Source organism: Oncorhynchus masou, chromosome 28 (genome assembly GCF_036934945.1).
Source record: "Oncorhynchus masou masou isolate Uvic2021 chromosome 28, UVic_Omas_1.1, whole genome shotgun sequence".
Taxonomy (NCBI): domain Eukaryota; kingdom Metazoa; phylum Chordata; class Actinopteri; order Salmoniformes; family Salmonidae; genus Oncorhynchus; species Oncorhynchus masou.
The window spans coordinates 26,065,291-26,092,654 of NC_088239.1; the positions used below are offsets into that span (position 1 = coordinate 26,065,291).

General features: G+C 44.3%; 2 protein-coding genes and 1 pseudogene across 2 annotated transcripts in view; 2 read left to right on the forward strand and 1 right to left on the reverse strand.

The window, feature by feature from the left end:
- Positions 1-85: 85 nt before the first annotated feature.
- On the reverse strand, positions 86-9,656 carry LOC135517427 (leucine zipper transcription factor-like protein 1; annotated as a pseudogene).
- A 9,983-nt stretch (positions 9,657-19,639) lies between these two features.
- On the forward strand, positions 19,640-22,041 carry LOC135517425 (cytochrome P450 2F3-like). The gene has a single exon (XM_064941690.1). It carries the CDS (start codon positions 19,810-19,812, stop codon positions 21,283-21,285), a length of 1,476 nt encoding a protein of 491 aa, XP_064797762.1. The 5' UTR covers positions 19,640-19,809; the 3' UTR covers positions 21,286-22,041.
- Positions 22,042-24,792: 2,751 nt separating this feature from the next.
- LOC135517426 (dnaJ homolog subfamily C member 13-like) overlaps positions 24,793-27,364 on the forward strand; it is a 47,458-nt gene continuing 44,886 nt past the window's right edge. Inside the window, exon 1 of the mRNA XM_064941694.1 lies at positions 24,793-24,953. The gene's annotated coding sequence lies outside the window, so the exon portion shown is untranslated. The remainder of the gene's footprint in view (positions 24,954-27,364) is intronic.

A 27,364-nucleotide genomic window follows, 5' to 3' on the forward strand; every position in this document is an offset into this window, starting at 1 on the left:
CCTGTGAACCGTACAGGACACAGACAACATATTGATGTCATTATAGTCCTTATAATGTGCTCTTAACATATGGAGTAGGTCTACATTCTGAAATACAAAAAAGATCACATTCATTTATTCAACATTAAAAATATTGATTTCTCAAAAGTATCCTTTTAGATTATGTTCATTTTAAGACATTATTTGGAACAATATACGGTAACACTTTGACACCAAGCGTCATAAGTTATAACACGGTCATAGCCATGTCATATGTCATGACAGCTGACATAACCTGTCAAAATATGGTCATAACACTTTCATGATACAGACATGTAAAAAACATTAGGAACACCTGCTCTTTACATGGCATAGCATGACCAGGAGAATCCAGGTGAAAGCTATGATCCATTATTGTACAGTAGATGAAGGGGAGGAGACAGGTTTAAAAAATATTTTTTAGCTTTGAGACAATTGAGACATGGATTGTGTGTGTGTGCCACTCAGAGGGATGGGCAAGACAAAAAAATGTAAGTTTCTTTGAACAGGGTATGGTAGTAGGTGCCAGGTGCACCGGTTTGAGTGTGTCAAGAAATGCAATGCTGCTGGGTTTTTCATACTCAACAGTCTCTCGTGTGTAACAAGAATGGTCCACCACCCAAAGGACATCCAGCCAACTTGACACAACTGTGGGATGCATTGGACTCAACATGGGCCAGCATGCCTGTGGAACGCTTTCGACACCTTGTAGAGTCCTTGTCCCGATGAACTGAGTCTGTTCTGAGGGCAAAAGGGGTTACAACATAATATTAGGAAGGTGTTCCTAATGTTTTGTACAGTCAGTGTAGTGCTTATATTCCATAAATAGTTCGCTAAGGTCCAACCTCTGATCTTTCCAAAAATTATTTGATATGCTAAAACAGGATAGATGGTAAGAAAATTAAAACATGTCAAATCATACTATGTAAACATTTCCCTCACTAACTTTCCTCAAGATATGTTTTAATGTTACGCTATGCTGCATAATATGTACCATTAGCCGTGACTCTATTCATGGAGCTCTGAATTACACCATCTGAATACATATAGATAGATGTTGCATCATGCCTTAGCTACATGTGCAAAGAAATAGATGAAAAAGAATGTACTGTCTTAAGAGACAATAATTCACGAGTTGGTGTCATGGAAAAAATTACACATCGCCATCAGACAGATATAGGTGGCTGCAAAGCTTCAGGCATATCTCCCTTATTCAGAAGGCCTCCTTTTTAGACAGTGAGTCAAGGACTTGAAAGTACTTGCATAGTGCAGTGAGGAAAACCTACTACTACATACAAAACTTCAGCTACCTAGATAGGACTCCATGGGACAGATAGATATGGGACAGAATAGAGAAGCAAAGGGACAGAGACATTCAAGGTTCTTCTCCCAGTGAGACTGACCATAGGAGGCTCTGTCGATTAGCCCCCAACCCTTAATCTCCCACAATCCTCTCCTAAACCTAATGACTACAAAATCTGCTGGATCAGCGAGATGATATGATTCTTCTAGAAGGTTCTGAACTACAGGTGAACTGTGATATTCTCAAGTGCACTTTTAATTCCAAACCGCTTACTCCTGCAGTGGGGTAGAATAAATGATGAATGGGTCAAAACCTTTTCCACCGTGGAAATCCCTGGATTTGGGCCACCTCCTTGTCATGCGCTTTAACCTCCTACTTTAACCTCCTATGTTGTGTCTTGTCGTGTGAGGCAAAGGTTTCATTCATCGGACTCGTTTCTGGAAATTAAATATTGGAAATGTTAGCGAAAAAGTATGTTAGACAGGAACGGCAAACATAATCATCATTCAGCAGAAGATGAATTAGTCAATCTGTCTGTCTATCATTCATGATAATTTCTTATGATAATCAACTGACTCACTTTGAAAGGCGTTTCCTGGTGTCCTTGATATGCTCGTTCTTCTTGGTGAGAATCTCCTTCATGTTGCGGTAGGCAGATGTCTGCTGGAACTTCCTATCCAGCTCCTACGCACACAAAAACCCACAAAAGGGTTGCATGATAACCTCTTATAGGCAAATATAGCTGATATAATTGGGTCCATAGCTCGAGCCAAATGCTTACTTCAGACACCTCACCCAAGTTCACCCAACCTTGCATTGTTTGCCATCAATGCATGATTTCTGTGAAAGGCACCAGGTTCCAGTATGGGGTAGAGGGACGTACCTTCTCTGCTAGGGCCAGCTGTTCTTGTACCCTGAGCAGGTTGCGTTTGGCAGAGACCAGGTTGTCCTGCAGGTCTCTCTGGGAGGCAGCGCTGCCACCTTGTCCTCAAGACTAGTGATCTCCTGAGAACGGGTGGCCATCTTGGGGAAAGAAACAAAGCACTTCAGTGGGTGGACTTTTAGGCTACGTCCCAAATGGACCCTTCTACCCTATTCAGTGCACTACTTTTGACCAGAGCCCTATGTGAATAGGGAACCATTTGGGATGCACACTTAGATGGACATGTATTCAACATACAAAGCATAGTGTCAGATTGATACATACCAGTTGATTTCCATGAAAGCAAACAAAATAATAGTAATTGTTCAGAAAAAAAGAACTAAAGATTCAATACATCCTAAACACAAGGCCAGCATGGGGTCAACTTATTTAAAAGGAAAAAAAAAATACTACAATGCACAAATCAAAACAGGAAGGAAAAGTCAACTGCAACAGTCATCTTATGTTCTTTTGGCCCATTTTGTTATATTTATATTGTTAACCCTTACAGTGCTAGAGTACCTTCTGTTCCCCCTGGACCTTCTGTAGGTTTTTGAGAGCCCTCTCCGCCTTCGTCTTCTCATCCAACGCACCCATGGCCTGAAACACAATCGGTATACTGCAAGCTACTTCCTAAAAGTGATTCCAACATTGATCATTCAATTAGCAAGGTCAGGTGTAGGTTAGGTGGAAACATGAGCACAAAATATGACGTCAAAAGTTACAAGAAGTAGAGTGTATTTAAGTAAGAATATCCTAAATCAGAAACACAAATCATGGATTTAAATACCAGGGTTTCCATAGTTCAGAGCCTGCCCTTGAGTTGATCCTTTTCCTCTTGTAACCCGGATATCTCCTGATGAAAAACCAATGTAATGTAACAGTTACGCATGAGTCTCATACAATGACCTGGTGTTAATTCTGCTAACTCTATGTTACCACAGGAAAGTAGAGTTCTTTACCTTGTTGAGAAGTTCAGATGCCTCACCTTCATTCAGTGGTGATAACTTGGGCTTCCTAATTTCCTGGTTAGTCTGGGTAAGAAAGCAAGGCAAGTTTAAGTTTCAAATGACATTTTCCCAAGCATAAATAGAGTGAAATGCCTTTCTTGCAAGCTCTTTCCCAACAAATGCAGTACTCAATATCAGTAGTACTATACAATGAAGTGAAGTAGAGCACCTGCTCCCACATCAATGAATGGCATCAATTCATGATTCCAGCCGTCAACGACCTTGATATCATGGACTTAAAAACAAAGTGAAACACACAAGTTGTTGTTGAATTGTTGTTCGGCCTCAAGTGAAAACCACACCTCGACAAGCCTGAAGTGAGGACTTCATAGAAATGTTTTGCATGGGGTGGGTGGTGTGAAATGATAGAAGAGATGCTCCTATCAGAGGGCTGATGACCACGTTGTTATTTTTCTATGGTCACATCATGTGGTCTGCAGTTTCCAATTGTGATACGATTCAAGTGCTGCGTATTTAATGTAAGGGCGATATCTCAGCTTAACCAGTGTGAACAAACGTCATACATTCAAGCTTATTTTCGATGGGTGATTTAAGCTGTCAGTGACTTTGATGACATTGACTTAGAACATTAACTTATAAACTAAGTGAAACGTATGAGTTGTTGTTGGTGAATTGTTGTTCAGACTCAAGTGAAAACCCACACCTTGACAAGCCTGAAGTTCATAGAAATGTGTTGCATGGGGAGGGTGTGAAGAGCTAGAAGAGATGATCCTATCAGAGGGCTGGTGACTAAGAATAGTTGATTTTTTATGGTCACATCGTGTGGTCTGCCGTTTCCAATTGTGATACAAAGCATTTGAATCGTAAGTGAAATAATTCAGCATAACAAGTATGAATAAACATGTCATAAATGTATTTTTATTTTTTTAAAGGGCAAATGGATGCATAAAAGTCTAGGTGGTTGGGCTTTAGTTAACAGTGACCTTATTTTGGTTTTTAAATTCAGTCTTCTCAAACTCAGCCACTTGCTCTAACAACTCTCTGTAGAGAATGAAAGCAAAAAAAAGGGGAGAGAACATGTAAATTAGACAATTAGCACATTTATAGTTTCCTTTTGTCATCATTAAGCAGATGGTCTTATCCAAAGCGACTTACAGTAGTGAGTACATGCATTTTCTATACCGCTCCCCAATGGGAATTGAACCCACAACCCCGGCATTGCAAACGCCTTGCTCTACCAACTGAGCCACACGGAACCCCATGTGGGATACAAACAAGCAGAGTAACGACAGACTGTTTGACACCATACAGTGAGTGTCAGTGTACTGACTCGTTGGCCTATAACAACAGCTACGTGTGTCTTTATGAAAGAGATGTATAACATATTGCAAAACACTTGACGTCAAGTATAGGGGAGCAGCCAACTGACAGTTCCATAGCTTTAAGAAAAAGAAAAACACACTTGTTGTCCTCCTGAAGACAGTTTAACACTAAATGTTTGTGGTGAACAAAGCACCTCTCTACACGCTTACTGCATATGTGGTTTGAAAAAGCTGCAGAACGCACGTAGATCTGTGGCTACTAGGGGCGTATTCCCTGCTTCTGACGCCCTGCTAACAGCCTCACAGGATTGAGGCCTACGGAACACTTTCAAGGGCTTGGTTCTCTTATCACATGAATGTAGGCGTACTACAAAAACACTCTACATAAACCCTGGACTTGTTTTTTTTAAACGTTTTGTTTTTGTTTGACTGGTGTCAATAATAAAGGTCAAATGGAGTTGAAGCTCCCTCACACTCATCCCCCCCTTTACACCGCTGCTACTCTCTGTTGTTATCATCTACGCATAGTCACTTTAATAACTCTACCTACATGTACATATTACCTCAACTAACCGGTGCCCCCGCACATTGAATCTGTACCGGAACCCCCCTGTATATAGTCTCGCTATTGTTATTTTACTGCTGCTCTTTAATTACTTGCTACTATTATTTCTTATCCGTATTTTTGTTTTAAACTGCATTGTTGGTTAGGGGCTGTTAAGAAAGCATTTCACTGTAAGGTCTACTACACCTGTTGTATTCGGCGCATGTAACTAATACAATTTGATATTCACAGCCACATTATAGGAAAAGCAGAGTCTTGTCTGAAAAGTACAAAAATTATCTCTATCAATTTATGTAACCACAGCTTTCTACCGTGCTGATGGACTTCCAACTTTTCATATCAAAAAGTTGGGACTGTAAAAGGAATGGCTTTCCACTCCATCTCTAAAAGACACATTAACACAGCCCATGGGCCTTGAATTGTACCCCACATCACAAAGCCATGTTAAACATTTCAGTGTCATGTTCCTGGGCCCCAGTAACAAGTTCAGATCTATCCAGAGAGTGGGGGAGTGAGCGTGAGGGAAAAGTCCTCAGCCTCATCCTCCCATTTGATCTTACTGGTGGGGAAAAGAGGGAGCGGAGTGCGGGAAACCGTTACCTGACAATCCATGACGTAATTACTCCAAAAGCCCGAAAAAAAATCAGAGTTTAGATTTTGGAAAGGGAACAATTGAGATGAATTGCGCGACCAGCGAGTTGCCAACATTTCACTGCTGACCCGGCTGACTTTGGCCACGCTGCATTGTTCCCTGTTGTATCTTTAGCACCTCTGGTCTGAGGCACCATGATGAATGATCCTGTGGTAAATTCAGCGTGATGAAAGGGAATGCGCTAATACGTTTTTTGGCACCGTGTCAGTATGCCCTCGAGGGGCAAAGTAAAAATGTGACAACCCCTCCCCATGAGATATAGCTGTTTTTAACGGTAGAGAACATTCCCACATCCTTCTGTGTCCAGGCTTGTTATTAAGCACTCCTGTAAGACATTCTTGGCAGCCATGCTTAGTAACCCTGGATGGCAGTTTTTTCTACACATTTTGCTTCGTCTCCACTCAGCCTAGTCCATTTACATGTTCTTCATGCCATTCATTTGGACAAAATTAGCTGCCAAAATAAAGAAATGTACATGTTCATTTTCAAAACATTCACTACACTGCATGTGGAGAAAAGCAAACTTCCTGACAATATACGCCAGGCAAGGCAAGCGACATCAAACCATACCTTGGTATCGTATCATGTGAACTACTCCACCCACACAGGTCACACAAGCTGTGGTTGCATCTGGCTACATATCAGTGACAGTAGGAAACCACAGAAATGGAAAAGCAGGGTACCATTCACATAAGAATGGGTGGCTCAGCAATGACCTCAGTGCCTTACATACACAGTGTACATGAAAAACACTGAAGGAAGCGGCTTCTGCTTTGAGTATGGGGGTGCTCACTGCTCAAACTCGTGTACATAATAAGTGACTCTACTGACAGGCTACACACACACAGACACGTTGGGGTTAAAAGGTTGCTTCCCACCTGAGTTTCACCCTCTTAAACCTTGAACTCCCATAAACCTTCCCACACTGCCTAATTCTCAGTACTACCTACCTACCGCCATCATGTACTTCCATCTGTTGGAATTTTCAAAATAGGCCTCAGCCTGCCCTCACAGCCACCCCTCATCCCCACAATCCACCTCCAAGCCATCCCACCCATCCTCACAGCCCTCTTCCCAGCCCACCTGTTCTCCAGCTCCGAGATGTCAGTCTGCAGACGAAGGTAGAACTTCTCGGCCTGAGAGAAGAGCTGCCGGAGCAGCAGCACGTTGGTGTGGGCAGTGTTGACGAGCTCAGTCTCCACCTCTCCTCGCACCACTAGCTTCAGCCCGTCCAGCATGTCCCGCACCTCGTCCAGCGTGAAGGTCTCGTCCACTAGCCTAGAATATAATAACTTGTTTTCCCAGTAACATATACACAAATAACATAAAAAGCAGTCCTAAAAAGACAGGACATGCATTCCCCCGACCAACATTGTTGGCTAGCTGTGATACAATTTAGGGTATTGTTTGTGACACAACACCTGCTGTCTTTGAGGTCCTCAAAGCAGGAGTCAATGGCCTTGAGTCTGATGGCCCTCTTGGAGCATGCAAAGCGCATGTAGTTGATTGCCTCATTCTGATGGTGTTCATTGAAACCAAACTCAGCCTTCAAGGAGAGACAAGGAGGAACAGGGATGGATGTCAGTGAATCTGCAGGTAAGTAATGTTAGCTAGAAGACTGTCTAATCAGTGGCAGTGGCCCTCTTGCTTGATCAACTATAGACTAGTTCCTTAGCTAACGTTAACTGCCTAGTTATTGTCTCAAGCACGACATCGAATAAGGCAATGGGGCGGTCCCGGTATTCAATAAATGTACAGTACTGCAAGGTTATCTGGCTGCAGTCACTAAGCTATGATGTGGATGTCTAGCTAACCAGTAAAGAGCGCTGCGTTGTCATGGAAACGTCATACCGTGTAACTTTTAGCTAGGCAGCTGGCAAGCCTAGTTGTTGGCTAGCTAGTCAAAGTTAACGATTTGAATTCGTATTTAGCACTTCACTAACTACTAAACTATCTAACGTTAGCTAACTATCCGTGCAGTAGATCGCATCGATTGCAGTGGTTAGTGTAGTACGAGACGCAAGGTAAAGCTACATCCCTTGCTAAATCCACATCAGCAAACTGTCCATATCATAGTTTAGCCAAAGATACTGGGATCGTTTGAGTGGTAAGGCGAAATCAACCGACTGTAGACGAGAGTGAATGAATGAAGTCGGGGTAGGTGTAACGTTATATACGACAGCCGAAAGTCGGACACTGGTGTGGTTTTCCAATAACAAGGCTCAGTGCAACATACTCTCTTCTCTGTATACATCAATGATGTTGCTCTTGCTGCTGGTGAGTCTCTGATCCACCTCTACGCAGACGACACCATTCTGTATACTTTTGGCCCCTCTTTGGACACTGTGTTAATTAACAACCCTCCAGACGAGCTTCAATGTCATTACAACTCTCCTTCCGTGGCCTCCAATGGCTCTTAAATACAGGTAAAACTAAATACATGCTCTTCAACCAATCGCTGCCTGCACCTGCCCGTCCAACATCACTACTCTGGACGGTTCTGACTTAGAATATGTGGACAACTACAAATACCTAGGTGTCTGATTAGACTGCAAACTCTCCTTCCAGACTCACATCTCCAATCCAAAGTTAAATCTAGAATTGGCTTCCTATTTCGCAACAAAGCATCCTTCACTCTTGCTGCTAAACATACCCTTGTAAAACTGACCATCCTACCGATCCTCGACTTCGGCGATGTCATTTAAAAAAATAGCCTCCAATACCCTACTCAATAAATTGGATGCTGTCTATCACAGTGCCATCCGTTTTGTTACCAAAGCCCCATATACTACCCACCACTGCGACCTGTACGCTCTCGTTGGCTGGCCCTCGCTTCATACTCGTCGCCAAACCCACTGGCTCCAGGTCATCTACCAGTCTCTGCTAAGTAAAGTCCCCTCTTATCGCTGGTCACCATAGCAGCACCCACCTGTAGCACGCGCTCCAGCAGGTATATCTCTCTGGTCACCCCCAAAACCAATTCTTCCTTTGGCCGCCTCTCCTTCCAGTTCTCTGCTGCCAATGACTGGAACGAACTACAAACATCTCTGAAACTGGAAACACTCTCCCTCACTAGCTTTAAGCACCAGCTGTCAGAGCAGCTCACAGATTACTGCACCTGTACATAGCCCATCTATAATTTAGCCCAAACAACTACCTGTCCCCCTACTGTATTTATGTCGCTCCTTTACACCCCATTATTTCTCTCTACCTTGCACATTCTTCCACTGCAAATCTACCATTCCAGTGTTTTACTTGCTATATTGTATTTACTTCGCCACCATGGCCTTTTTTGTTGTTGCCTTTACCTCCCTTATCTCACCTCATTTGCCCACATTGTATATAGACTTATTTTTATACTGTAATATTTACTGTTTTGTTTATTCCATGTGTAACTCTGTGTTGTATGTGTCGAACTGCTTTGCTTTGCTTTATCTTGGCCAGGTCGCAATTGTAAATGAGGACTTGTTCTCAACTAGCCTACCTGGTTGAATAAAGGTGAAATAAAAATATTAGTGTTGCCATTGTTTATAAAAGTTATTTTATAAACACACGTTGAAAGGAGGTGACCATTGACAAAAGCGATCAGCTCGAACGCACCCACTAGTAACTGTTCCTTGTTCTATGTGCCTAACGTTAAACGTTACTAGTAACGTTCGTTTACAGCGGCTACTATAACGAGCTAGCAAGCTTCCTGCTAACATTTGGCTAATGTTACTTACCATTGTTGCCAGCAAACACCCGACTCCTTAACTGCTAAATTGTAGGTTAACTGGCTAGGCCACAATGCACAAACTAACAGGTACAGTACGATTTATATGTATTTATTTATAGTGATATCTGAGAAGATAATCTAATAACGTTATCAGCGAGCTCCGCTATTCAATGGAGATTATTGGATACCGAATAGAGTAATTGCTTTGGTAACCATGGGGACCTTCTTTTTCTTCTTCTTCTTCTTTATGGTTTTTATCGGCGGTTGGTATCCAACGTTATAGTGCATTACCGCAACCTACTGTACTGGAGTGTGAGCCAGAGATGGATAATCTAAATCCTACCTGCCAGCCCTGTTTCTCTTAAACAAAAGATAACAAAATATTTGAGACTGTATCTAATGACGTTCTACTCAGTATAATATTTAAACGAATTTCCTGTAGCCCCTTCTCCCTCATACTGGATCTCAGCCTCTCTTTTTCACACTCATACTGTCCACACTGTATCAGTCCATGCTCCACTGTCTCCTGGTAATAATCACACTTTCCTGTTGGATGCTTTCCTATCACATTTAAAGTCTTATTATTCAAATGGCTGTGTCCCACCCTTAATATTGTAAAAATAGCCTCCTCTTTTCTGTCTCTTCCTGCCGTCCTCCCCTCCCAACTTTCCTCTATACTTGAAATAAATACCTGCCCTTTGTATCTCTATTCCACTGCTTCTGCGGTGGCTGCACCACCACTGTCCATATCAGGCATTTTGCCTCAGCCTTGCTCATTGAAACTACAACATCAACATCCCCACTACTAAGTACTTGTTTAGCCAGTACATTAAATGCCTCGTTCCCCTCCACCCCCACATGGGCTAGGACCCAAGAAAATCTTGTCTGTATACCCATCTGTCTAACCCTGCATGGGTTTGTAGTATGTCATGAAGCAGGTATTGTCTGCTACGTGAGTTAAAGGACTGCAAACACTTGACCTAAAGAATGTGGACACCTGCTCGTCAAACATCTCATTCCAAAATCATGGGCATGAATATGGAGTCGGTCCTCCCTTTGCTACTATAACAGCCTCCACTCTTCTGGGAAGACTTTCTACTAGATGCTGGAACTTTGCTGTAGGGAGCATTAGTGAGGTTGGGCACTGATGTTGGGCGATTAGGCCTGGCTCGCAGTCGGTGTTCCAATTCATCCCAAATATGTTTGATTGGGTTGAGGTCAAGGCTCTGTGGCCAGTCAAGTTCTTCCACACTGATCTCTGACAAACCACTTCTGTATGGACCTCACTTTGTGCACAAGGGCATTGTCATGCTGAAACAGGGAATGGCCTTCCCCAAACTTTTGCCACAATGTTGGAAGCACAGAATAATCTAGAATGTCATTGTATGCTGTAGCATTAAGATTTCCCTTCACTGGAACTAAGGAGCCAAGTCCGAACCATGAAAAACAGCCCCAGACCATTATTCCTCCTCCACCAAACTTTACAGTTGGTACTATGCATTGGGGCAGGTAGCGTTCTCCTGGCATCCACCAAACCCAGATTCGTCCATCGGACTCCCAGATGGTGAACCTTTATTCATCACTCCAGAGAACCCGTTTCCACTGCTCAAAAGTCCAATAGCAGCGGGCTTTACACCACTCCAGCCGTCGCTTGGCATTACACATTGGTGATCTTAGGCTTGTATGTTGCTGCTCGGCCATGGAAACCCATTTCATGAAGCTCCCGACAAACAGTTCTTGTGCTGACGTTGCTTCCAGAGGCAGTCTGGAACTCGGTAATGAGTATTGCAACTGAGGGCAGACGATTTGTACGCACTACAAGCTTCAGCACCCTGCAACCCTGTTCTGTGAAATTGTGTGACCTACCACTTTGCGGCTGAGCCGATGTTGCTCCTAGACCTTTCCACTTCACAATAACAGCACTTACAGTTGACCGGGGCAGGGCGGAAATTTGACAAACTGACTTGTTGGAAAGGTGGTGCCATGTTGAAAGTAACTGAGCTCTTCAGTAAGGAAATTCTACTGCAAATGTTTGTCTATGGAGATTGCATGACTATGTGCTCGATTGTCTACACCTGTCAGCAACAGGTGTGACTGAAATAGCCGAATCCACTAATTTGAAGGGGTGTCCACATACTTTTGTGTATATATATATATTGTCACAAACTAAGTGGTAAACTGTCACCAAATCACCCAAGAATGAGAGTTCTTTCGAACAGGACAGTACCTGTGTGTTTGTTTCTCCGTCCTGGTCCACTCAGGCCGTAGGCGAGGTCAAGGATAGCAGGGTTCGGTACACGAATCGGGTTCTCGGTAGGTCCAGGTCCAAACGCCAACAGGTAAGTCCAAAACAGTCCAACTCATACACGGTAAATCCAGCCAATCTCTATTGTCTCTTTCTCTATTGTTCATAGATCCTTCCAGCACTCTCTTCTTCTCTTCCTGGTTTTTCTTGACCCTTTATCTGTGGGTTGGCTCCACCTTCTGAGGGTTCCCCTTGCTTCTGGGACTTGTAGTTTTGGTGGTCGGCCATTTTGTGATCTGTAGTTCTGACAGGGGTGGCCATTTTAGTGATCGGGCAGAGCCCGTTTATTAGTTCTGCTCTCACATATCTGCCATTTACCACTCGACCCCCTTCTTTGCCACACATCTCTCCCCCTAGATCCGACCCCCTAGGTCGGGCTACCGCAGCAAAATATGCGTGCATGCGGGATAACCCATCCACGTTTCCCATTTCCTTCCCTGCTCTGTGTTTCAAGTCAAAATGAAACGGTTGGAGACTCAAAAACCACCGCATCACCCGAGCGTTCTTCTCTTTAGCCCTATGCATCCAGGTGAGTGGGGCATGGTCACTGATGAGGGTGAAGTGGCGCCCCAGCAGGTAGTATTTCAGGCTTTCTAGAGCCCACTTTACTGCCAGCGCCTCTTTCTCAACGACTGAGTAGTTGGTTTCCCGTGGTTCCAGCTTCCTGCTTAAAAACAGGATGGGGTGTTCCACCCCTTCTACCTCTTGGGATAGCACTGCTCCCAAGCTGACCTCTGAGGCATCCGTCTGAACCATAAACTCTCTCTCAAAGTCTGGTACCACCAGCACTGGATTACAGCAGAGAGCCTCCTGTAATGTCCTAAATGCTTTGGTGGCCCTTTCATCCCATTTGACCATGTTTGGCCCTCTGGCTCTAGTCATGTCGGTAAGTGGGGCGGCCACAGTGGCATAACTTGAGATGAACTTCCGGTAGTAACCCGTCAGCCCTAGGAAGGCTCGAACTTGTTTCTTATTTACTGGTTTCGGCCATTCTCTAATTGCCTTCACCTTCTTATGTTGGGGTTTGATTAACTCTCTTCCCACAGTGTATCCCAGATACTCTGTTTCCTCTAACCCCACATAACACTTGGCAGGGTTTGCCGTGAGCCCTGCCTTTCTAAGGGCGTCTAACACTGCCTGTACCCAGGGTAAGTGGGATTCCCAATCTGGGCTGTAGATCCCCACGTCATCTAAATAAGCTGCGGCATATGCTTTGTGCGGTTTTAGGACTTTGTCCATGAGCCGTTGAAAGGTGGCTGGGGCCCCGTGTAAGCCGAATGGCATGACGGTGTATTGAAACAAACCGTCAGGTGTTGCAAAGGCTGTCTTTTCTTTGGCCCTGGGGGTCAGAGGAATTTGCCAGTACCCTTTTGTCAGATCAAGAGTCGTAATGTACCGAGCATTACCAATTTTCTCCAGTAGTTCATCTACTCGGGGCATGTGGTAGGCATCAAACTTGGAGATTTCATTTACCTTCCGAAAGTCGTTACAGAACCGCAAAGACCCATCGGGCTTGGAGACCATCACAATTGGGCTAGACCACTCACTATGTGACTCTTCGATCACTCCAGCTGTCAACATTTTCTCCGCCTCTGCTCTAATCGCGGCCCGTCGAGCCTCGGGTACCCGATATGGCCTCATACACACTTTTCTCCCTGGTAGTGAAACGATATCATGAGCCGTAACCTCAGTTCGGCCAGGTACCTCTGAAAACACATCTCTGTTCTTCTGGATGAGGGTCTTCACTTCCTGTACTTGTGCTGGGGACAGAGTGGGTGAGATATTTACTTCGGCTGTCTCCTGAGTGTGTGTGGGGTATGTGACCATTAGTGTTTCTCTCTTTCTCCATGATTTTAACAGATTTATGTGATAAATCTGTTCCTGGGGCCGTCGACCTGGCTGTCGGATCCGATAATTGACTTCTCCTATTCTCTCCAGTAGTTCATATGGTCCTTTCCATGTGGCCAGTAGTTTACACTCTACCGTGGGGATCAGCACTAACACCTTATCTCCCGGTTGAAATTCCCTCAGGGTAGCCTGCCGGTTATAAGTGTGCCGCTGGTGCTCCTGTGCTTGTCTCATGTGCTCTCTGACGATGGGCAAGACTGTGGCTATCCTGTCTTGCATTGCCGTGACGTGCTCTATGACACTAATATACGGGGTGGATTGGTGCTCCCAGGTTTCCCGGGCGATGTCTAAGATTCCCCGGGGATGCCTCCCATATACCAGCTCAAAGGGAGAAAACCCCAGCGAGGCTTGAGGAACCTCTCTAATGGCAAACATCAGATACGGCAACATGCAATCCCAGTTCTTCCCATCCTTATCGATTACCTTCCTGAGCATTGACTTCAGGGTCCGGTTGAATCTCTCGACCAGCCCGTCCGTCTGAGGATGGTAAACCGATGTCCTCAACTGTTTCACCTGCCACAGTTTACAAAGGTCCGCCATAAGTCGGGACATAAAGAGGGTCCCCTGGTCAGTAAGGATCTCCTTTGGAACCCCTACCCGGGTGAACAAGAGCACTAATTCCTTTGCAATATTCTTGGAAGCCATCGTCCGAAGGGGAATGGCTTCTGGGTAGCGAGTGGCATAATCTAGAATGACCAGAATGTATTGGTGCCCTCTGGCGGATTTGGGTAGTGGGCCCACTAAATCCATCGCTATCCTCTCAAATGGTGTTTCGATTATGGGGAGTGGCACTAACGGGCTTCTAACAGCTGGTCGGGGAGCTGTTAACTGGCACTCCGGGCACTCTCCACAATGCCGAGCCACTTCAGCTTGAATTCCTGGCCAGTAAAACCTCCTTACAATCCGGTCTCGGGTTTTATCGATACCAAGGTGTCCACCCAGAATGTGCCCATAAGCTAGATCCAGTACTGTCCTCCGGTACCGAGTGGGAACCAACAACTGTTCCACCACATCAACCCCTATTTTCGAGACTCTGTACACCAAACCATTTTTCATGATGAAGTGGGGAAAACTATTAGGCATCATACCAACATTTATGGGAGTACCATCTACGACCTGCACATCTGCTCTGGCTTGCTGCAGGGTTGGATCCTGGTTTTGGGCCGTCCCAAAATTAGTCAAGGAACCTGCCAGGTCTGCGGGTTCTAGATCGTCGTCCTCTGGATTCAGACCGACCCCAGCCCCACTAGTACCGGACTGTTCGTTATCAGCGAGGTTAGCCACTTCATCCTCCTCCTCCCCTACTAGCACCTGTGATGTTGTCCCCTGGGAGACCTCTTTTCCTGGCTTTGGTTGAAGGCCCCATGCTTCTTCCTGCTTGGTCAGGGTTGTTGGCTTCTCAAATATGCCATTCTTGTGGCCTAACTTCGCAAAGTTATGAAAATTTCTACCCAATATTACATCATATGGCATCTTTGGGACCACACCGACCTCATAATCCAGCAGACCGTCCTCTGTTTGTATGCTCACTAAGGCCGTGGGGTACAGACGGGTATCCCCATGAATGCATGTAACACTGATATCCTGTCTTGTATCCAGTTTATGATTCGGCACTAGGCTTGCAACGACCAGGGTTAGCATACTGCCGGAATCCAGCAGTGCTTCAACCTCTTTCCCTTCAACCTTCACCCTGCACATATGTTTGTTTCTTGATCTTTCAAGTACAGTGGTTACAACAGGACATGCATACCGTATATCATCTTCATTTTCACCGAGGTTACATTGCATTGGCTCTTCTTTAATAGGGCAGTAGGCTGCAATATGTCCTGGTTGATTACAATTGTAACAGATACTAGGGGTTCGGGGGGGGAGACCCCTCGACACCCAGTCCCGGTTTCCGTTTTTTCCCTTAGTGTCTCGGCCTGATTCTGATTCTTTCCTCATGGCCCCACGCTGCTCTCTTCCCCCTCTATATGCTGGGACAGCCTTACCCTGTCCGCTGGTTTGCCCATGCCTGGGAACGGGAATCTTTCCTCCTGTGCCTGCTCAGCTGTTCCTGCCGTACAATACCGTTCAACCAGGCCCACGAGATGGTCGGCGGAAAGTACCTCATTCTGGCCAACCCATCGTCTCACTTCTTGGGGTAGACCTCGCTGAAACTGGTTGAGTACGATGGTCTCGACGATCTCGGCGGATGACCGGGTCTCTGGTCGCAACCATTTCCGTGCCAGGTGAATCAAGTCGAACATCTGTGTTCGTGGGGGTTGTCCCGGTTGGTAGGACCACTGGTGGAAGCGGTGTGCCCTCACGGTATTGGTCACTCCCAGTCTAGTCAGGATCTCTCCCTTTAGTTTATCGTAATCCTGTGCATCTTTCAACTCCAGGTCGAAATACGCTTTTTGAGCGTCCCCTGCCAGGTATGGTGCCAGAAGCCCTGCCCATTCTTCTTTTGGCCACTTCTCCCTCTCTGCCGTCTTTTCGAAGGTGGTAAGATATGCTTCCACATCATCCTGCGCTGTCATTTTTTGAAGAAAATGATTGGCCCTCCTCTGGGTATTTGCAGCTGGTAATTGAGCCCCAATTTGGTCCGCTAGAACCTTTAGGCCTTCTCTTAACTCCCGGGTGTTTCTCTCTTGCTCTTCTCTGAGCAGCTGGTTGGTGCGGTGCTGGACCTGTAACGTGTCCTGATACATTCGCATTGCATCCTGATGAGCTATTTGTTGAGCTCTAGTTGCCTCTTGTTGGGCGGCCGTCGCTTGTAACAGGGCCTGTATGGCTCCCTCCATACTCATTTTCCTGAGAAACTGTCCTAACCAAACAAAGCCACAAAAAAAAACTGACTCCCCTTTGGAGTGCTAACTGAACATTTTTCTTTTTCTTCTACCTAACCAGTGGTATGGTTAGTCCATGTCCGCATCCTCCACCACGTGTGGCAAACCTCTTCAAGGTTAGGAGCGTTTGTCACAAACTAAGTGGTAAACTGTCACCAAATCACCCAAGAATGAGAGTTCTTTCGAACAGGACAGTACCTGTGTGTTTGTTTCTCTGTCCTGGTCCACCCAGGCCGTAGGCGAGGTCAAGGATAGCAGGGTTCGGTACACGAATCGGGTTCTTGGTAGTTCCAGGTCCAAACGCCAACAGGTAAGTCCAAAACAGTCCAACTCATACACGGTAAATCCAGCCAATCTCTATTGTCTCTATTGTTCATAGATCCTTCCAGCACTCTCTTCTTCTCTTCCTGGTTTTTCTTGACCCTTTATCTGTGGGTTGGCTCCACCTTCTGAGGGTTCCCCTTGCTTCTGGGACTTGTAGTTTTGGTGGTCGGCCATTTTGTGATCTGTAGTTCTGACAGGGGTGGCCATTTTAGTGATCGGGCAGAGCCCGTTTATTAGTTCTGCTCTCACATATCTGCCATTTACCACTCGACCCCCTTTTTGCCACAATATATATACAAAATCCTGATGCACAGTATCCAGATGTCTCTTAAACCAATCAGATGGTTCAACACCCTCCCTATATTTCTGTAGTCTCTCCAACACTTCTAGATCAACAACTGGAGGTGGGAGTAGCCATGGTGTGTTCACAGGAATAGCTATCTTTGGACCAATCTCCCTCCCATCTCCCTCGCCTGGGTATCACCTACCCAAAGCTTGTGTTTGTCCTTGCTCTTGTCTTTAAAATCCCTTTCGCAGGATGAGACACCCTGTGTCCCTGTAGGATGACCCAATAATTCATCTCCAGCTGTCGTCTCCAAATCTAAAATGGCACATACCCATCTCCACCTGCAGTGCAGACACTGGGTTGGTCCGAAACGCCCCACTACATATTGATGAGGTCTGGCCTGCTGAACAATACGCTATACTGCCATAGTCTACTACAGATCAGATCAATGCAACATACCTGCTCCTAATATACTGTATATATTTCAAAAATACATATATGGGGGATTGGAAATCATGCAGACAATTACATTGATAGAAGCCACAATCTATTTGCAATATTAAAGCTGATCCAACCCCTAAAAAAAAAAAAACTAAAACATACATGGTCCTCAGTGAGGTACACCCAGCCCCCCACTCTTTCCCTGTCAGACAGCGCACCACATTTAGCACCTTCTTACCTTTTCCCACCACTCTCTCAATGTGTTCTGCCCAGGTCAGCCTCGTGTCAAAGTACACCCCAAGTAACCTGAAGGCCCCCACGTTATCCAAGTTTCTACCATATGACCTCAAGGGTACCTCATCTCCCACCTTACTCCTAGTTAAGAACACTGTCTGAGTTTTCTCTACAGAATACCTGAATCCACACATTAATGCCCACCGCTCTACCTCATCAATTGCTTCCTTTATTTTCCTGACTATGTAAGGCACATTTCTTTCCCTATTCCATATGGCCCCATCATCTGCATATAACGACCTCCCAATATCCGGCCAAACCTGAGAGTAAACATCATTGATCATGATTGAGAACAACAGAGGACTAATCACGCTCCCCTGCGTTATCCACCAGGTAGCTAGCTGCCTGATAGAGACTGCCCCACCCTCACCTGGATAGACCTTCCAAACAGGAAGTCCTTCATCCAGTTGTACGTTCTTCCTCCTACCGCCATAATATCAAACTTGATTAGCAACCCCTCCTTCCACATCATATCATATGGCTTCTCCACATCAAAAAAGTTGAGACAAGATAGTAGCTACTAAAACAATTGGATACCACGAAATTGGGGAGAAAAAGGGCTAAAATTCAAAAAAAAAAGTTTGGACATTACTCTTTCAAGGGTTTTTCTTAATTTTTACTATTTTCTCCGTTATAGAATAATAGTGAAGACATCACCAACTATGAAATAACACATATGGAATCATGTAGTAACCATTTTTTTATTTATCAAATATATTTGGTATTCTTCAAAGTAGCCACCCTTTGCCTTGACAGCTTTGCACACTTGGCATTCTCTCAACCAGCTTCATGAGGCAAGAAAGAGAAACAACAATCCATTACTCTCATGAGGACCGCCTCAGGAAAGGAAGAGCCAGACTGTTGCAGAGGATAAGTTCATTAGTTACCAGCCTCAGAAATTGCAGCCCAAATAAATGCTTTACAGAGTTCAAATAACAGACACATCTCAACATCAACTGTTCAGAGGAGACTGCGTGAATCATGCCGTCATGGTCGAATTGCTACAAAGCAACCATTACTAAAGGACACCAATAAGAAGAAGAGACTTGCTTGGGCCATGAAACACAAGCAATAGACATTAGACCGCCGTATCTTTGTGAGACGCAGAGAAGGTGAACGGATGATCTCTGCATGTGTGGTTCCCACCGTGAAGCATGGATGAGGAGGTGTGATAGTGTGGGGGTGCTTTGCTGGTGACACTGTCAGCGATTTATTTAGAATTCAAGGCACACTTAACCAGCATGGCTACCACAGCATTCTGCAGTGATACGCCAAACCAATTTGTTAGGCACCAATTTATCTTTGAAAGTTGACTACAAACCAGAAAGAGATTCTGAGCAATAAGGAGTGTTCTGGAAGCTCAGTAAGCCTATTATTGAGAAAGTCCACACAATTGTCAATGAATAATATGAATTAAACGTTCCATGTCTGCTTTATTTATAATTGATAGATCACATGGCATTGCTTATATGGTAATTATATAGTAGGCCTATTGTTTGTGTTTGCGCTTGTCTTGTTGAGTATTGTCGTGTACATATTCCTCAGTTTTTATGGTTGTATTTTGCATTGCTTGTATTTTGTCATTTTTGTATGATTTTGTTTTAAACCTCGACGGACACAGTATGAGATATGAGTCCTTTCCACTCCTTGGGTTTTAATTTGCTTCGTTTACATGAGTGCAAGGTGCATTCACGTAATGTCAGCAGCCAATCACTGATCTGTTGTTCAACTTTGTCCCAGAGAACTATCAACACAACCCCTTATCTCAGAAAACATTTGCAACACACACACAGACACTCACACAAACAGCCAGGCAGGCAACATAGACAGACAGACAGACACTGTTGCACAGAAAGAAGGTAAACACTAAAGAGAGGTGGGTTAAAAAAAAGAAGAAGAAAGAAATAGAACAACAAGAACAAGAGACGTTGTTTGTTTTGCAGGCCGGAGTAATGGAGATATGTAGTACAGTGATGTTGGGAGGCCTGGTGTTGGTTCTTCTGTGTTTGTTCATGCTGAGGAGGAAGAGACACGTCCGTCTACCTCCCGGACCACGCGGCCTGCCGCTGATAGGCAACCTGCTTCAGATGGACAAACAGGCCCCCTACAAGAGCTTCGTCAAGTGGAGTGGTGTTTATGGGCCAGTGATGACAGTGTATCTGGGGCCCCAGCGGGCCGTGGTGCTGGTGGGGTACGAGGCGGTCAAGGAGGCTCTGGTGGACCAGGCTGAGGACTTCACAGGACGAGCTCCCATCCCTTTCCTGGTCCGAGCTACCAAGGGATATGGCCTGGTCATCAGTAATGGGGAGCGTTGGCGCCAGCTGCGTCGTTTCACCCTGACCACGCTAAGAGACTTTGGGATGGGCCGTAAGAGGATGGAGGAGTGGATACAGGAGGAGAGCCAATACCTCATAGACAGTCTAGACGGCACTAAAGCCATGCCCTTTGACCCCCAGCCCTTCCTGAGTCGAACCGTGTCCAACGTCATCTGCTCCCTGGTGTTCGGCCAGCGCTTCGGCTACGAGGACGTCAAATTCTTGCGCTTGCTCAACATCCTCACGAACTTACTACGCTTTGGAAGCACCGCCTGGGGACAGCTCTACAACATCTTCCCCTGGCTGATGGAACGCCTGCCTGGTCGGCAGCATGTCATGTTCAGCCAGGTGGACGAGCTGAGAGGCTTTGTGATGAAGAAGATCCACGAGCACCAGGAGACCATGGACCCAGGCATCCCAAGAGATTTCATAGACTGTTTCCTCACCAGACTCAACCAGGAGAAGGATGTGTCCTCCTCTGAGTTCCATTATGAGAACCTGGTGTCCACAGTGTTAAACCTCTTCCTGGCAGGAACAGAGACCACCAGCACCACTATCAGATACGCCCTCGTGCTTCTCATCAAATACCCTGACATACAGGAGCACGTGCAGCAGGAGATCGACACAGTGATTGGTCGACACCGCATCCCTCGAGTGGAGGACAGGAAGTCTCTCCCCTTCACTGACGCTGTCATCCACGAGGTGCATCGATTCCTGGACCTCGTCCCGCTCAACCTCCCACACTACGCTACCAAGAATATCTCATTCAGAGGGTACACTATCCCTCAGGGCACCGTGATCCTTCCCATGCTGCACTCTGTTCTGCGAGACAAGGACCACTGGGCCACGCCAACAACCTTCAACCCCAATCAATTCCTAGATATGAGCGGAAACTTCCAGAAGAACCCTGCTTTCTTAGCATTCTCTGCAGGTAAGCGTGCCTGTGTGGGGGAATCTCTGGCTCGTATGGAGATCTTTCTTTTCCTGGTGTCTCTGCTGCAGCATTTCTCCTTCTCCTGCCCTGGAGGACCTGACAGCATTGACCTCAGCCCAGAGTCTAGCAGCTTCGGTAACATGCCGCGCCGTTACCAGCTCATATCTACCCCCCGCTGACCAAGAGGGGAACTGCAGCTGCACCACCGGAGGAAAACTCTGGAGGAGGAGGTATAGAGATGAGGGACAGGTGTTTTGACCAGATAGTAATGCAATGGATGCTGAGGATTCAGGCTAGTGTAATCTGATGAGTTGGAGGCTGGTCCAGATAGCAGTGTATCTTTCACTTTATCAGTTTCTTTGTGTCTAAGCAATGAAGTCAATTTATATGGGGGTGAGCTAGACAATGACGCTGCATGTTAGTTAGAGGATGCATCACATTGCATAGGAAGGGAAACTATCAGCTTATGCAATGGTGAAGTATTTCTACTCTTTCGCTGGCTTTATTCTTCTTTTTGAATCAGAAGGAAATACTATATTATGTATAAGGTATACCATCTTAATAAAACTTTGGAATTTGTGTAATTATTTGTTCCAGGATGACATACATGACAATGCAATAGGGTACATAAAGAGAGTACACATTAGGCCTATCACATGACACGTTGACCTCTTGATGTGTGGCCACATATTGCGCCGCCCTATTTTTCTAAATGGCTCAGAGAAGGTGTGTTAAATAGCTAATTATGTGATCTGTGACCTTTTTACAGGCCCCCGACTCTGTTAACTTGTTGTTGCAGATCGGAAACCCCTTATCTGTTTGTTTGACAATATCTGGTTAAAAGATGAATATAATGTATAAATAGACAACATGTGTGTGGGATTTCATTCCTATTTGTCTCCATGTGAACCAAATAAAAAGTTAGTAAATGTTCATTCGGCCTCCCTTTTGGCCTCCTTTCTCTGAAGCCTGTAGATATCAATGTATGGTTTGATTTGCAGGATCGTAGGGAAGGCAAATGCTCCATTTTCCTCTTGTGTCTATCTATAATTCAATTTAGCTAATGGGCAGCACATGGTTGGTAGGCCCTTGAATCAGATGCTCCATAACGTGACCACTCCGTGTCCCTGTCCCACTCTCAACATCACTCTGCCACTCAGTCACAGAGGCCAAGATGTTTCCCATCTACATTCAAGCGCGGTGAGTTCTTACACTTTATGCCAGGCAGGGACCCAGGTGTCACTAAAATCAATAGTCTCGGTTTGTGGAACTGGCTGGCAGGACACTCCTACATTGTGTTGTATTGTTTAGAGAACAACATCTAGAGAGCTACAGATCAACTGTACACTGATTGGGTGCAGTCAGTTCACTGTCTGAGTCACATGAGACAGAAATATCCCACATTTCTAGAAACTTTGTTAGTTTCTATTTTGTTTGACAAGGCTATTGGTGACTGTGACCTACAAGCTGAGGTCAAAACCAGACAAATGTAATTGTATTGTTACATTCAACTTAGCTTCATCTTTTGTTTTATTTGATCTACTCTGGGAAGGGGGAGTGCACATTTGTTGAGAATGTTCTTGTGATGCGCCATATCTAAGTCAAATGTGGTCTCTACCAAAGTGCACTGTAATGGGTGTCAGGTAGCCTAGTGGTTAAGACCCATGGGGCAAGTAACTGAAAGGTTGCTGGTTCAAATCCGACTGGACTAGGTGAAAAATCAATTAATGTGCCCTTGAGCAAGACACTTAGCCCTAGTTGCTCTGGATAAGATTTTTTTCTAAATTGAATAGGGAGGTGGTGGAAGCTTCAACTACTTCATTTAATATTTGTATGACATTTTGAGATAATAGATACAGTTGCATCTTAAATAGCCTACTCATTTACATTCAGTGGTGGAAAAGTACCCAATTGTCATACTTGAGTTAAGATACCTTAATAGAAAATGACACAAGTGTAAGTCACCCAGTAAAATTCTACTTGAGTAAAAGTTGAAAATTGTTTGGTTTTAAATATACTTAAGTATCAAAAGTATAAATAATTTCAAATTCCTTATATTAAGCAAACCAGACCGCACAATTTTCTTATTTCTTTTCTTCGTTTACGGATAGCCAGGGGCACACTCCAACACTAAGACATAATTTACAAACGAAACATGTGTGTTTAGGGAGTTCGCCAGATCAGAGGCAGTATGGATGACCAGGGATGTTTTCTTGATAAGTGCGTGAATTGGACCATTTTTCTGACCTACTAAAGCATTCAAAATGTAACGAGTACTTTTGGGTGTAAGGGAAAATGTGTGGAGTAAAAAGTACATTATTTTCTTTAGGAATGTAGTGAAGTAAAAGTAATTAAAAAAAATTAGTAAAGTGCAGATACCCCAAAAAAAGCGAATTAAGTAGTACTTTAAAGTATTTTTACTTAAATACTTTACACCACTGTTTGCAAGTAGAAACCATCAACCCTTACCTATAGGTTATGTCAGGTGAAAATAGACATGATCCGCCGTTCCCTGCTTTCTGCAGAAAGGTCAGGATGTTGTCTATAGTGGGCGCTACTACTCTCTTAATTAACGGAATCTGTATTCTCCAGCAGGTGGCGGTTTTTGTTTTGTTTTTGCTCATCAAGCGAGGAGTTTTGAATGGAGGTCAGTGTGAGTGTCGAATTTGGTTAACAAAACATTTGATGGGTTATTTGCAACGTATGGGTTATTTGATCGAATAGACGTTTCGTAATGCTTAGGTTGTTACGACCGTACTGCAATAAGTAGGACACGTGACATCTCGGCAACTTTGAGAACCCCCCCCACTTTATATCAGAGTTCTGCCTGTTGTTCACACGCGTATCTGCCCTCTCATTGGCTAGAATGGTTCCACCTGATCTTGCCTGGTCCCGACTGCCTTCCATTTAGAGCGGCTACTTGAGTCTCTGGTCAATATAATTAATCATCTGTCGTAGAGAGCAACATTTATGCATCTGTTTATTTTGGAAGGCATATTTCTTATCCTATTTTATATTCCTCTGCTAATTCTCTGGGTTCACTGATTATTGGCTGATCTAAGGGCATCTATGCATTTGTTGCTCTCAATTCCCAAGACTGAGTCTCTTTGAAATGATACTGATCATAGATCTGCGCTTATGGACAACTTCTTTAGGACAAATTTCATATTCACAAATGTTCATTTACAAACAAAACACCACATTTCATTACCTTGAACTATATTTTAAGACAATTAAATACACTGTCAACAAAAAAGCAGTTAGAATTATAAATGTATGCATGTCCCTTAAGGGCTCCCGAGTGGCGCAGCGATCTAAGGCACTGACGCGTCACTACAGATCCTGGTTCGATCCCGGGCTGTATCAAAATCGGCCGTGATCGGGAGTCCCATAGCGCGGCGCACAATTGGCCCAGCGTCGTCCGGGTTATGGGAGGGTTTGCACGGGGTTGGCCGTCATTGTAAATAAGAATTTGTTCTTAAATGACTCGCCGAGTTAAATAAAAAATAAGGTCCTTGTGTAATATCCTTTATATATAATTGTGTTCCCCATGTATTTGTTTGTATTGATTTGTTGTAAATAATAAAAAATACAACTAAACAAATCAGGCATAGAACGCGCTACTTCCTGACAAACCAATCAGGCACTCATGACCGACAGATTTCGCGCGTGCGCTTTCCGCACTTTCGGCTATCAGGAATATGGCAGCGTCCTGAGCCCCGAGTGAAGATAGCGCAATTAAGCAGCTACAGCATCGGATTGGGAAAACAGAAACACAACAGCCTCGCACATTGGAGGGTGGGGGCTCAGGGTCGGAAAATAATCGCATCTGGTAGCGAACATACAGGTAATTTCATCTGCGACTGCCACAATGCACAACTCCTTTCCTTCATTTTTGAGCTCCATAGACAAGAGCCCTTGCTAAGCTAGCTAGCTAGGCTTACCTAGCTAACTAGGCAGCTTGCTAGCTTCCCCCTTTTGCGAGAAAAACCCACATCCAGTTAGTGTGTTGTTAATAAAATAAAACACTGTGACACTTCTAGGCTGCGCTTATTGTCATGATATTTACAATGTTCATCACGGGAATGGCTATTTCGACTCGTCTTTATTCGGTCTAGAGACCCCCCTCAACTTGGCCCGCTGCACTTGAATGTGGCCCTTAATAGCCGCTAGTTTGCTACCCAAGCAGAGCCAGATACACAGCGGCAGCCAAACAGGGTGTGATCAGCAGTTATTTTATGGAATTGTAGAAACCCATATTTACATTATCTTTCATTGTGTCTGCGAAAGCATATACCTAGTTAGTTTTTCTAACGGAAGTTCCTTGTCAACCTATAGAGGGGTTTTCGAAGAGTATTGTTTTGGTCATGACCCAGTGTGACATGTACTGTGAAATGCATGTTCAAATTTTATTAGTCGTATGTACGGGACACATGGTATACACCGACCAACGAAATGCTTACCGAGAAAGACATTTTGCAGTCATACTGTGAATTTGAAAGCAGCAGCTACAGCCTCAGGCTTGACTGCGCTGTGTTGTGGTTGTCATGCATTCAATAGGATTTCTTGTGCTCCTACAGCTACAAATAATTTAACTTTATTTATGCAAAGCAATTCCAGGAACAATGCTCATTATTCTGCAGTGTTATTAGTATGTGTAGGTGATTTTACTTCCTAAATTAGTGGTGGTAACATGTGGGGACTAATATCTGTCGATCAAATTTGTTGTAGACCTAATGAAGGTAATCTAAGCAACTCCATCCACCCATTACCTGAGATTGAAGTTTTGGAAGTAGCCTTATTATTGATTTTTACCAGCACCATCAGTGCTCAATCAGACACATAATAAGACTAATGTCCACTACAAAGGCTGAGATCCATAAGGCCTAGGGGGGGCAATTCCACAGTAACAGAATGATACTGAGACTAAGATTCTTCACTTTAAAATGTATGTCAAACAAAAACCAATCATTGCAAAGTTAAACAAACCGTACAACTCTATGCACAAGGTCTACTTTGAACAATTTCCACAAACCGTCCTTTAGTTACCAAACTTTGCATCCGCATTGTTCTAAATCTGTTTTTCTAAAATGTTCAGTGGGCGTTGTTAAAATTAGTCCTTGTGCATAGAGTTGTATGCTTTTTTTTTAACCTTCAATGTTTTTATACATACATTTTAATGTGAGAAATCTATCATTCTGATACCATGGAATTGCCCTAGTCATTGATTGAATGGACGCTATGTAACGATAAAAAGATCACAAGACCCCTTTCCCTAAAGTTATCAGTTGCAGCAATATTACCAACTTATAAAATTTAAAGAACCCTAGTGGAAATGTTGAGGCACAGAATTATCACACCGCAAGTGTGTAAAGCCAGGCATTTCTTCTTCAGTAGCAGAGTGCTATTATATTAGCTGTCACTAACCAGGTTTCCATCCAACCTTTTTGTACAAGTAAAGTACATTTTGGATAAAATGTCACGACAGGCTTGATGGAAACAGCCAATTTCCAAATGTCGCCAAACAAAATATGCTAGGCAAAGGATATTTTTGTGTCAGTAAAATTAATTATGCAAGAAGTGGCAGGCGCATCACTTTTATTAGCAAATATTGCTATATTAACTGTCATATGGAAGTAAATGATATTGCGTGACTCCAATATTGTGGACCCCAGGAAGAGTAGCTGCTGCTTTTGCAACAGCTAATGTGGATTCTAATAAAATAAATAGCATGTGGTCCTCCCACTACGACTCGGCGAAAGCATGCAGTTTATTAGGCTACAGATGATGAACTTCACAGGGTGGTGAAAGTGCTGTGCACTGTAATGAGCTTGATGCTCCTTTCCAATCAATATCGAGGGTCTTTTCTGGTGACCTGATGATCGATGGTTGGGTGCCGTTTGATAAATACAAATGATCTCGCTCTTTTGTCCATAATAATCTCATCATGTAGGTAGCCTACCCGCATTGTATCTGCCAGCTGTTTGCTAGAGCACACGTGCCAAGACCAGAGTGGGCACATTCACTATTTAACGCAATTTTGTTTTGGACAAAACCATCAGAGTTGAAAATGCGATGGAAACTCATAGCTAGTTTTTTTTTTAAATTCAATACACGGGAATTTAACCTCAAGTAATTTTTCTATGCACTACGTCATCACACAACGTTTTATCCGCAACAACTAAATTTGATGTGAACACATCTTTGGTGTGAAAATGCGGAGATTTTTAAAAATGCAGATTTCAGAATATTTGCACC